At 50.0% G+C, this 13,154-nt stretch overlaps 1 protein-coding gene across 2 annotated transcripts; it reads left to right on the top strand.

Moving 5' to 3' along the window:
- The first annotated feature begins 1 nt into the window (after position 1).
- On the top strand, positions 2-11,396 carry LOC122365557. Of its 2 annotated transcripts, none has more exons than XM_043336857.1 (2): positions 2-223; positions 9,314-11,396. In XM_043336857.1, the coding sequence occupies exon 2, from the start codon at positions 9,344-9,346 to the stop codon at positions 10,742-10,744; it is 1,401 nt and encodes a 466-aa protein (XP_043192792.1). In that variant the 5' UTR covers positions 2-223; positions 9,314-9,343; the 3' UTR covers positions 10,745-11,396. The 2 variants fall into 2 exon arrangements, with proteins under 2 accessions (XP_043192792.1, XP_043192802.1); XM_043336867.1 differs by lacking the exon at positions 2-223 and adding an exon at positions 245-401.
- The last annotated feature ends 1,758 nt before the right edge of the window (positions 11,397-13,154 follow it).

Genomic DNA, 13,154 nt, shown 5'->3' with positions numbered 1-13,154 from the left:
ATGACGAAGAAGCTCTTTGCGATTCGTCAACGCTCGCTTTCGAACGCAGTCTGTCCCTGCATTTATGGCGCAGAAGAGGCGCGTTATTTGGCCGAAATAATTTGAATTTGAAGCATTGCAGTGTACTGCATGTTATAAAGTGGGATAAGTATTAAACAAATTATTCGGTGTTTTGCCTTTACGTTTCAAGTTATTGTCGGAAGCGTAAAAAGGCGTTAAAAAGGTGAGCCATAAATGTCACACTCTGGAACTGGCCCTTCTAGTTCATAGGCATCAATTTTATTTTGTATCAGTAGCGATGCTCTTGATAATTAATCACCTTAAACTATCATTTTATTATGCAATTTGTTATGGGTGCATAGACATACCGCATTTTAAACCTTAAGCTCTATTCAGAACATGTAAGTTTGGCGGTGTGTAGCTATGTCAATGTCGTGGGCTGGGATAGCGTTAATTAAAAGTGTGTATATCTGAACTTTGTAAGAAATGATGCTACAAGATAATGTTGCACAATTGTAATGGAAATGTAAAGCATTTCCAATTTTTCATACATTCCACAAAAGCTAAATTGTACACTGTAGTTCTATATGAATGTCAATCTTCATCATCATAGGTTATCAGCAGGCTGCCTGACGTGCCTGTTGTCTCGTACATTTGATATCTTATCATGTAACCTCACAGACCATATAAGTTTGAACTATGAGGAGTAAAAAAACTTTATGAAAAAGAATATCATGATCATACCAGCACCTGAGCAACATTCAGTGTCTGTTGTGAGCGTTCTGCCAGTTTTCCCATACCTATATGAAATTTCTGTTCTGGGGTTTATCCATCTTGGCCTTTCATTGCTGAACCACACAGAACACATGAGTCTGAACAATAAGGAGCCAAAAATATTCATCCATTTCTATCTAGCCTGTTTTGTCTCCATCTCCATTCTGTCTCCATCTCCATTTTGTCTCCATCTCCATCCATCTACCGGGTGGATGGTACCGAGATGGATCTTGAGGAACTTTCTCAGAACTGTAAACTCTGTAGGAATGCAAAATTTTTGGTTCATCGGCTATTGAGAGGCTTCTATTAGCCATGTTTTCTACCATAATTCCAGGCTTGAAGACCATCAATCTAATTATAATGGCCATTGGCCATCTCAGTTTTCATGATTTGTTGTCCTGGAATCTGTGCCATGTTTGTTATCCAATTGGGCTGGTCTAGTAGGTTATCTCTACCATTAGCTGTGACAGCAGAGTAGCAAATTATTTTTGGGGCATTCATCCAAGTGTCATCATTAGAGATTGGTGTTTTATGTGATCACATACCTAAATCACATTTTTTTCACATAAAATTGGCTTTGAAGGAATTCACATAAAATGCATATTTGAACATATTCTCACACATTTTTGACACTCCAAGCCTGAAAAACGATCTGTCAGGAAAAACGACCACTCTGGCTAAAGCTACACCCAGTCAGACCTTGTGGACCGGTGGTGTAGGAAATACAGCCGAGTGGAGTGCTGGCTGGAGTCTGGGAGAGGGCTGAGAAGCCTGTAGCATGGATGATATAACACTGGATTGGTGTCTCGTGGAAATTAACATTGGGATCCGCGACATTGGGATCAGGCCTGCCATCTAGCGAGAGAATTATTGTAAGTTAGGAGCTAGCCGAGTGAACGCCATCTCTCAGCATTATGACACACGTGGGTGTGGTGTGTTAGTTGGCTTGAAGTGCATATTCCCACGAGTTGGAGGTAATCTTACTGGACCTGAGACGACAAAAATGTCTTAAATGCTTGAAAGCCAAAAACGTCAAGCAGCCTTTAGGTAATAACGAAAATAAAATGCGTAAGGTACGGTGTGTTTGAAACGCCCAGTCCCATTGGCTTGTACGACCTTTTATATGGTCATTTACTCGCAATGGTACAGCAGTTTGACAATATGTCATAAATATTTGGTAGGCTTATTCCCTCTTCTCCGAATTTCGCCCGATTTTCTTCATCTTAGTTAATATTACGGCACGTGCCACGTGCCAACTTAGGGGTGTCGAAATTGTTCCACATAAAGTAATTCCGCAATGGCTAGGCCAATTACAGTAAAACTTCGTCAATTGTTAGGCACCCAGTGGCCAATGCATTTCCATGTGTCACTATGGGGGTGCTACTGCACGTGCGCACGTGCGGGGTGCCGCTTCCATATCTCAAGAACGGCTGGGCGGATAACACTCAAAATTGGTACACAAATGTCACATCGATGCTCGCACTGCATTGATCAGTGCTTACATTGGTGCAGAGTCGTTAGGAAAACGATGAAATGAGATGCGTTGTGTTTATGCCTTTCTATTCCAGCGGCTGATCGATCCGCAACAGGAGATCCTGTTTGTGAAGGCTTCGTCTCCCAATTTCCACTCCTTGTTTAAAATAACATTAACAATATACGAAGAAGATCACACATCAAAGTTGTTTTAGGCGGCTATCTTGGACCAGGGCTGCGGAGTTGTAGTCAGAGCCATCGGTTCTGTACCGACTCGGAGTCGGTTGATTTTTAAAAGCTGTAGTTGGACTGGAGTATGAGTGATGAGTCGAACGTCACCGAAAAGTCATCGATTCCACAGACTTACCAGGGCTGCAGAGTCGGAGTCAGAGTCGGAGTCTGTGTGAATGGACAATTCTGCCCGGAGAAGTCGGAGTCGATATTTGGATACCGGAATCGGAGTTGGAGCCAAAGTCACTGAAATTTCATCGACTACGCAGCACTGGTTGGGTCCTTTTCATAGAGCGTCTTGAATGACATATTGAGTGGCAAATGACGTTAGCAATTCCGTTTAACTTTTTCATTAGACTTATAGAAAGTATTTACGTTCGTTTTGTTCTTTGATCGGACAATTTGTTTGATTTAGGCCAAGTAAAGACTCATGTGAAAAATAGCGAAAACGACACGTGCTGGCGAAGTCTCCAATGACTCCCTGTTTCACGATTTAATGAGGAAATAACATGGAACTTCTTATCTTATTACTGACCCTGCACATAAATCTATTAATTTCTTTGCTTTTACTGACATATAAAGACAAAACCTTTTGAAAAATTGCGCAACAAGCCTGCTACTACACCACACTCCCGTGTGTCACAATGCTAATCAGCGGCGTTCACTCGGCTTGCTCCTAACTTACGATAATTCTCCCGCTAGATGGCAGGCCTGAGCTCAATGTCGCCAAAAAATGCGAAGACACCAATCCATTATTATCTCATCCATGCCTGTAGTCTAACACAGTGTTTCGCATAGTCACAACAAACTCGAAGACGTTCTCGTGAGAACTCCGGACGTTGCAATGCTAAAGGTCGTCGAGTTACACCCTGCGGGGAGAGGACTCGAGTGCGGTGCTACCGTCCACAACGACGCCGGCAGACATGGGCCTTGTGACCGGTGATAGCAGCACGCTGCTATTCCATTTCGCGAGCTGACGTCATACTTCTGGTAGTGTTGGAGGAATAGGCTTGTTGACGTCTCCATGGAAACCCAATTTGACACGTGTAATAGCAGCGTGCTGCTATCACCGGTGAAACAGGGCCATGACCTGCTTCAAATACGCGCCAGTCACTGGCGTTGACGTCAAGAGATCGTTTTCCTATATGGTGATGTGCTGACTTACAATAGCTGATGTCTCACCAAAGAAACTCTGTCGCGAATTATGGTCTCCAAGCTGTTCTATTTACAATCGGTCTGTCCAAAATGAGGGTAGAACGATTGTTAGTGAAAAGGAAGTTCTGTGTCGGATAAAAACAGCCGGATTGTGCTCCAATTTAACATATTTTGATGATTTGGTAATACATTTTCCCTAATTTCAAACCTAAAAATGATTTAATTAGGCTAAAAAAGTCACAAAAAAATCGGATCTCTAGACTCATCATCCAATCAAATAGGTACAGCCAGTCTATGATTGGCAGTCCAATCCGTCATTCCTGCTCCCAGGACACTTCCCTCGTCTCAACCGCCGGTCCCTCATCCCATCCTGCCAGTCACTCGTCCCAACCAGCTAGTCCCTTGCCCCGGCCCACCAGGTGCCGGACTTAAGCCGGCAGCCGGCTGAAGAGCTAACTATTCCAACCGGAACAGGATACTCCCTGTCCTGATTTAGTGGTGGCTGGCTTTCCCTGTGGCTTTAGTCCGTTGCTCGCTTTTTGGTGGATTCATTCAATTGGTAGCTTGCTCCCTCGGTGGGATTAGTTGTTGTATGTCTGGAATTCAGAAGTGCGTTGAATTCACACGTTGAGTGCCATTTTCTTTGGTAGTGGAGGAATCGCGGATGAGTAACGAAAGTCTGAATTCTGAATTTGCCGGTCCCGTAGTTCAGTCGGTAGAGCGTTGGACTCCACGTGGTGAGAGCACGCGTTCCCGGTTACAGCAGTCCGGGTTGCGAGTTTCCTAAGTGTGGAACTGCCCATACCTAAGGTCTATGATTGGCGCAAGCTTCGCCGAGATGACGTTACAAGCTGTGACGTCATGGCTCACAGTCGGCTGACCAATCGCTGCACGATTATAGGCTAGCGGCGCGCGGCACTAGCGCCCCTGGTGTTATTATGGGAAGTTGAGCAATTACATTAAAATCTAATACATAGCTTGTGTTGGGAACAATTATGTATTATTAAGGCGTCAATGCCTCACAAATTAATTCGTCCATGCTCCTCAAATTTTGCAAAGTGACCTTATAATATGCGTCATAAGGTACTACGCTTCAAACAATCAACACACAGCACCAGCCAGGCACTGTTACAAGTAGCGAGCAGTTAAGTGGCGGCAGGTGGCGCTACCATCTCCAGCATCGGTCCAGATGGCGTCACTCACTATCTGCACTATAGATCCGCACTACCTGCTAATAAAATAAATAATAAATCGGCTAATAAATCGGCTAATAATCTCGCCAATAAATCTGCTAATAATAAATTCGCACTACCTGCTAATTTATGTCCTATTGGTGTCAAACATCATTCAACGCCGATAGGCAGTATCACCAGCCAGGGGTGTAACTTTTGCTTTTGAGATGGGGGTGCACTTGGTGATGGGGGCGACCTTCAATGAGGATAGGGGCGCTTCCAAGGTGCATAGATGGTGCATACATTATACATTAGCGTCGCCCCGGGGGGACAAGCGGGGCAGCTTGCCCCCCACCCCCACCCCCGACCGGGCTCCCCCTGAGATCAATGCAGATCCGATGAGATTTTGGGGTCGGCAAAAAATGGGGGTAGTTTTCATGAATGGCTGTAAAGTCAAAATCGGTTGGAGTCGCGAGTCCCAACCAGAGTCGGAGTGAGAGTCGCCAACATTTTCAGGACTTTGACTCCAGGCTCGAACGTATCATAACTTTGATTCAATCCATGTCTTGGCTGGTGTTAGCTGAATTTTACACTCGGTTTTCAACACTGTTGTGGAGCTGGGAGCGACCCCCTTACCTCCTCTCGGGAGCAGCGCTCCGTCCACGCGCAGAGACCGGGTCCGTCTAGTACCTACGCTGACACGAAATTTTAGTGTCAAGACCATTAGCGTCGCCACGGGGGGGGGGGGCAAGCGGGGCAGCTTGCCCCCCCCAAACCTTCAACCGGGCACCCCCTGAGATCGATGCAGATCCGATGAGATTTTGGGGTCGGCAAGAAGTGGGGGTAGTTTTGAACAATGGCTGTGAAGTCAAAATCAGTTGGAGTCTTGAGTCCCAGCCAGAGTCGGAGTGAGAGTCGCCAAAACATTCAGGACTTCGACTCCAGATTCGAACATATCAAAACTTCGATTCAATCCATGTCTTAGCTGGTGTTAGCTGAATTTTACACTCGGGTTTCACCAGTCTAGCACGCTGACACGAAATTTTAGTGTCAAGACCTAGCTCGAAAAATTCGGGGTTGGGTTGGGGTCGTTTCCGACTCTGGCCAAAGGTCTGTGACATGTTCAAGTGCCGTTAAAGTACCACAGGGCTAACGAGGGCCGTGCGTAGGCTCCTAAAAAGTCCCACTGAACTCTAAGAAGGGATCCCACGCTAGCTTTCGAGGGACCCAAACTGACCTCTGAGGGCCCTCAGGCCGGCACTTATGAACACCACTACGATCTTCCACCGCTGATTCTGAAGGCTCGGGCGCAAATCTTTGAGAGCCATTTTGGCAGTCCTTTTAAGGGCCTCCGCCGGTCTCAACAGCCCCATATTGGCTTCTGAGGGTCCATCGGTGTGCAAGGGGCGGACCCATGGTAGTCTCTGAGGGCCCTTTCGACTTTGATGACCATCCTTACGACAGGCCTATGAAGACCTACACGGGCCTTATCATAGAGGGGCCACGTGTGCCTCTGAGCAGGGCTGCGAGGTCGGGGTCGGAGTCGGTCGGAGTCGACAGCTCTGACCGGAGTCGAAGTCGGTCTTGGAAGCCGGGGTCGGATTCGAGTCGAAGGCACCGATAAATCCATCACGGAAACTGAGCATGCTAGAATATGGATTTTTAGAAGGGCGAACCGATTCCCTGGATCATTTGCAACTCTTTTTTCTGGATAAGGTTTGGGATCATCTGCACGGACCCGTCCGAGGGAGGGAGGGGGAGGGGCCCTACATACCCATTGTATCCTTCCCATTAATAGGCTCTACCCTGCTAAACTAACGTAACGGGTAATGCGTTTTTAACTGACGTAACTGATTTTGCCCAGGAAATCCTAAAAAAATACTTTCTACATTTCATAGCTAGAGGAAAAACTGCATCACCATTGCATTCCTCGCGCGCCATGGCGCGTCGAGTGACATAAAACGTGCAAGTAATGACTATAGAAAGGCATGATTAAAGACCAAATTGGATTTTGTCCCCCCCCCCCAACCGAAAATCTCTGGCGACGCCTATGGATGCAGATGAGTCCAATGGTACAAAGTTGGGTATTATGAAATAAAATTGAATTCGTTTGCACGAATATCAATCAATCAATTGAATTTATAACGAATGGCATTTTACTTTTTTATTCCAACCTCTTATAGAATTGGGGTGCCCTTTTTATGCTCGTCGACTGGCGAGACCCACTTTTGCTGGAATCACCTTTTTCATTGGGCGCCCCGGCCCTTCTACTGCTGGGGTCGCCTCTCCCTCTCTCCTGCTGAGGTCACCCCTCATTCTGCTCGGCGAGACTTACTTCTGATTGGCGCTCCTCCTCTGCTGGGGTTTCACTTTTCTGCTGGAGTCTGACATTTCCCTTGCCGGGTATGCCCTATTTTTGCTAAAGGCGTCCCACATCTCTGCTAGGGGCGCCCCCGGCCCCACTGCTGCTGGACGAGCCCAACTTTTGCTCCAGGTGCCCCTTTTGTATTAGGGCGCCTCTCTTTTTTAGGCATCCCTCTCCCGGTAGGGCGCCCCTTTCTGGTGTGGCGCCCCTTTCTGCTGGGAGCGCTCCTCTTCTTCTGGGGGCGCCCCACTACTGCTGGACGAGCCCAACTTTTGCTTGAGGTGCCCCATTTATATTGGAGTGCCTCTCTTCTTCTGGAAGCATCCCTCTTCTGGTGGGGCGCCCCCTTTCTGCTGGGGTGTCCTTCTTCTGCTAGGGCACCCCTCTTCTGGTGAGGCGCCCCTTTCTGCTGGAGTCGCCCGTGTTCTACTGAGGAAGCTCTTCTACTGGGCGAATCCATGCTTGAGGTGCCTCATTCCTACTGGGGGCGCCTCTCCTCCGCTGGGGCGCCAGTCTTATGCTTGACGATCCCAACCTACGTTGGAGGTGCCCTACTTCTGCCTCGGGCGCTCCACTTTTGCTGAGAAAGTCCCGTTTTTGCCGGGGTGCCCCTTTCACCCATTTTTGGGGGACGATACGACTGGACGCTTCCCAAGCCCGCAAGCATCACGACGCCGGTCACGAGACGGAATGTAGCCGGGAAATCACCCTCGCCATCTGCTCAAGAGCTTATCGGTGTCGGGCGGCGTGTGGTGCGCCGCTTAGCCTATGGGGGTGCACTTTGACGTGATGGGGGTGCACTTTCAGGGGATGGGGGTGCACCTGCACCCCCATACATATAGAAAGTTACACCGCTGTCACCAGCCGTAATACCTACTGAAGACATTTGCTCAATGCTGAAGCGAAACGCAGTGCACAAACCCCACTGTCAAAACACAAGCACCTCGTAGGAGATATGCTTCCAAGGTGGGCGAATGCACGAACGATAACTGAAATAACACCGGTTAATATTCACGTAGAGCAAGTTACTCTTTCTCTAACTAGTGAACTCGCTAAAATGAAGACTGACTTAATATTTACGCAGGATAACTGGCTCCGCCTCTTCGCCAACTTAAGGACCCGCCAATCCATGCACCTAGCCGCCAGCGCCGAGTGATGACGTCACTCGAACGGGCGATGGCATGAATAGTTCCACACTTAGGAAACTCGCGTCCGGGGCCCTGTTTCACCGGTGATAGCAGCAAGCTACTATCAAATTGCGCGAGCTGACGTAATGTGATGACGTCATACTGCTGACGTAAGGGGCAATTCTGGCGCACGATTGCCGCAATATTGTTTTACGTCATCAGCTAAATGTTCGAAGTTAATGTCAAAATTTTTCCTAAACCCAACTTCTTTTAAATACATCATATTGAAAAAATATATATCAAAAATATATATACTATCATGACTGCGTTAACTCTTACTTTTAGGCTCATACGTCACTTAATGCCGCCGCCAAGGTCGCGGCAATCGTGCGCCGGAACTACCCATTACGACAACAGTATGGCGTCACGACATGACGTCAGCTCGCGAAACGTGATAGCAGCTTGCTGCTATCACCGGTGAAACAGGGCCCGGGTTCGAAGCGCGACGGGCGCTTGACGTTTATGGGCCTCCTGACAGATATGGTTGCGGTTGGTGGCAGGCCGTAGCCAGACGAGGTCAATGAGGGGACCGGCCGTGCGCGGCTATGTGGCTGTGCGCACGCTTAACTTTGGATTCCAAATTCTGCCATAGAACCGAAATTGCGCGAGCGGAGGGTAGAGGGCAGGGCCAACGCAACAGTCTTTGCTTAGCGAGGGCTCTGTCCTTGTGAATCCTTCCAATCAAAAGGTTAGGGCTAAATTTATGAAAAAGTATCGTTTTGTTGAAGGGAAGAGACAAACAACGAAATTACGGTCTTGGTGAATGGTGCCCACCTATCTCATCTCACCTGGCTTCAGCCCCCAGGTCTCATAAAAAATCGTTATGCACGAAATACGATATTGCTGTCACTGGTACATGCATGCAATCTGGAATATTCTGGGCATTCTCTCATCCCCTCCCACAGCGCGAAGGTAAAAAATTAAAAAAGTATAAATTAATCGTCTGTTTGTTTCAGAGCACCGCTGTTTCTGGTTACGCGGCAACAATGTCGAAGAACGCAGAGGTGGAGGAGGTGGAGGCCGAGGAGGAGATCGAGGCCGAGCCCGAGGAGGAGGACGAGCCCGAGACCACCAACGCCTATCCGTGTCCCACGTGCGGCATGCTGTTCAGCGAGCTGACCATGTGCGAGAAGCACGCCCAGTTCTGCTCGGTGCCCGACGATCCGGGCGTCGAATGGAGCGACGAGCGCATCCTGCTGCTCATCGACTGCATGCAGGCGCGCTACCAGAGGTACATCCAGCTGCTGCCCAGGGAGCGCAAGAAGCACTGGAAGATGACGGGACAGATTGTGGGCGCCACCGGCGAGGAGGCGCGCATGCGCTGGAACCACCTGACCGCCTCCTACAACCGGGTCCGGATGGCCATCTCGCAGGGCCGCATGCGAGGCAACCCTTGGCGTTTCTTCAACAAGATGGACAAGGTGCTGGGCGACGCGGCGGTGAACCGGCCCGAGTTCGTGCTCTCCTCGATGCCGCTGGAGCCGGACGAGGACGGCAGCGTGCAGACGGGCACGGGCATGCTGCTGCCGGCTGACGCGGAGGGCGAGATGGCCAGCACGTCTCGTTTGATTGACATCATGGAGGAACGCTACGAAGAGTACAGCAAGCTGTCTCCCAAGAACCGCAAGTCATTCTGGCGGGAGATCGGCGACGTGCTCAAGATGCCCGGAGAGGAGGTGCGAGTCCGCTGGAACATGTTGGTCGGCTCGTTCAAGCGCACCAGACAGAACCGCGACAACCTCGCCAGACGGTATGGCCGCGAGCCGAAGATCAAGTGGCGCTACTACGAGCAGATGGAGCGTATTCTGGGCGACCGTCTGAATCCGACCATCCCACTGATGGTGATATCATCTCGTACGCTGCCGCCGCTCTCCGGGTTCCCGCTCTCCACCGGTGCAAACATGCTGACGGCCAGTAAACCAGCGGGCGGTAAACGCAAGCTCAAAGACATCGCGCCGGCGCCTCCCAAACCGTCGGCCCCTACCAGCGCGGCCGGCACGCCCAAGGCAGCCGCCGGCACACCCAAGCTGAGCAAGGCGGCGAAGGCGGCGGCTGCGACGGTGGCGGCGGCGGCGGCGGTGGCCTCCCCCGGCAGCCAAACGTCCGTGTTCAAGCTGGGTCCGAACGGCGTGCTGCAGCCGCTGTCGCAGGACGACGTGCCGGTGGCCTCCGCGCCGCCAGTCGAGGCCACCGTGCTGCAGGCGGGCACGCCGCAGCAGCAGCAGGCCGACATCGAGGCGTTCGCCACCAAGCGGAAAGCGCTCTTCGTGGAGGACTACCTGCGGGCGAAGGCGCGCCGCGAGGAGCAGCGCCTCCAGCTGGAGGAGCGCCGCATCCGTGCCCTCGAGAGGCTCGTCGACGTCATGGAGGGACGCGTTCACCCCTGAGACGCCGGTGGCGGCGAGTGTGCACGAACTGGCTGACAGGTGTGGGGAGTGGCGGACGGTAGAAGGCACGGACACTGGGATGTCAGGCTCGTGGGGCGTTCAGTGTGCTTGAGTCGAGTGCCTGCGGATTTTGCGATTTGATTTGGCGTTTGGCGGAGTCCGGACCGTGCGCGATGGACGAAGTTACGGGACAGTGCGCGTCGCTGTTCTCGCGCGGGAGTGGAATGCGCTGCTCCGGGTCTACCTGATATCATCCGATGTAAATAGCATCCAGGCTTTGTTCTCACGTTCATCACCACAGCAGTGTTACGATGTATCATAATCTTCAGTGTGGCGAGAATGATAGCACTTGTTTGTATCTTTTCGTCGTTTGGATTGACTACGCGAGCGAAATCAGTGCGTTTTCTTTTCATCATATGTCACTAGGCTTATTTCGTGGTACCATGAGCATTGAGCAAAGCATGGGAACATTTTAAATATAGGTTTTCTTAGTTATTTCCCCCTCTCGGTATTACGACACGGGCGTGTTCACAGCTCATTGAATTCAGACATTTCTTGAGCTGGTTTGTTAACCTGAGAAATGTCAAATGAATGTGACATGTCGATTGTCAGCTTGCGATATTTTGTGTAATATACAGTCTCGGGGGACATATTGCCAGTCTTTGCCGATTCACTTGCAAAATATCGTTGTGTATTGGCGAGTGCTCAGAGTACAGGAGGGGGATTTGGATATTGACTTTTCTCTCATAGCCTAGTCGAAACCTCGCCCGATCCAAATCCTCCCGATTGTATTGTTTTCAAAACTGCTCATTGCTCGAAAAAAAAAACTGATTTAAGAAACTAACATTTAAACATTTCGAAACATTTGTAGCCCTTTACGGATCGTCAGATGACCTTTTTCTAGTTCGACCATTTTATGCGGTCGCGGGTGAGTTTCCAATCCAGCGTTCAGTGAGCACACTATTTGGTTGCGATTGATTAGATTGACTAAAAGCACGAGTGTGGAGCGTATGGTCCGAGGTCTGGTGAAATGGAATAAGAGATGTTAACCCTCGCCGGCCGAGGGGGGGGGGCGGGTGCCGCCCCCCCCCCCCCTATAGTTTTTTTTCGCGATAGCTCCCAACACGCTGGCGATAGAGAGCTGAAACTTGGCATACCTGACCTTTGATCCAAGCCGCATCTTTTGACACCAACCGCATTTTTGGGTCAGGTCAGGTCACTGACCTATGACGTCATAAGTGAACCTCTGCACGGTCTTCAGATGTCGCAACTTCGCAACGCCCTCACTGCCAGAGATGTCACAGGGAAATGAAACTTGCAGGATCTAGTATCCATTATGAGTCTCACAACTTGTATATCTCGGATTTTTCCTTAAGGTCATATGAGGTCAGGTCATTTTCGTGACCTCACCATTATAAGTCAATGGGGAAAAATGAAAACTGCTATTCTGGCGCCGGGAACGATCTCCAACTATCTCAAGCACACAGAATCGTGATTTGATGCACTCCTTGCAAGGTTAGATGCGTCACTTTTGCAATGTTGACCTTGCGTGACGTCATTTATGACGTCATCAAGGTCATATTAGTTTTTCGTCAATAACTCCCGATCAAATTGAGCTAGCGAGTCGAAAAAGCCACCAATGGACTCAGGAAGACCTGCCGAATCGAATGATATGCGACATGACCTCTTTCGACCAACTTCGTGACCTGGGGGTGCTGACCTGACCTTGACCTGAGGTCAACACCCTAAGTTGACCTGACCCGAACAAAAAGTATATCATTCGACGCGCCTAAGGGAGGCGAACACGATGCTGCCAAAATCGCGGCTCTGCGGCCGTTTTTTGCGAAGTTATTCACCAAAAACTGAACCGTACCCTGGGGCACTTGACCTGACCTCAGAGGTCACCGGTTGACCTAGGACCTTAAAATCGGGTACCAATCTCTGCGTCTCGTAACGGCGCACACGCTCGTTTTTTCCGCGACGCGCTAGCTCCACCAGGGGCGAAACGGCGAGGGGGGGTCGTACCCGCCCCCCCTCCCCTCGGCCGGCGCGTATGTAGAAAACCAATAGGTCCGGCGAGGGTTAACCCGCGCACCGACGGGGGTCTGCGCCAACTTCGCACCGACGGGGGGGGGGGGGGCGGATGACCGCCCCCCCCTGAGATCTCGAGAACGAAGCAAGATAGCGACAAGCGGTAAACGGCATCGGATACGCACGGCCAAGATCTACAATTTTTACTAAGGTCATTTTCAGGTCAGGTCAAAGATGACGTCACAGGGGTCGAAAAAGTCAAAATGGCGGCGCTAGATATGGAGAGAGTTTTTCTCGAATAACTTTCGAATTAGTCAAGATAGGAACAAACTAAGGGCATCATCGTGATCCTCTCGTCAATCCGCATCGAATGATATAT

This window comes from Amphibalanus amphitrite, unplaced genomic scaffold (assembly GCF_019059575.1).
Source record: "Amphibalanus amphitrite isolate SeventyFive unplaced genomic scaffold, NRLGWU_Aamphi_draft 000028F_arrow, whole genome shotgun sequence".
NCBI classification, from domain to species: Eukaryota; Metazoa; Arthropoda; class Thecostraca; order Balanomorpha; family Balanidae; genus Amphibalanus; species Amphibalanus amphitrite.
Note: the sequence above shows the minus strand (reverse complement) of the source record. Positions and strands in the feature narration are given on the sequence as shown.

What these genes read in the sequence shown, in the direction of transcription:
- LOC122365557 (XM_043336857.1), top strand. Translation starts at nt 9,344, where the DNA reads ATGTCGAAGAACGCAGAGGTGGAGGAGGTGGAGGCCGAGGAGGAGATC.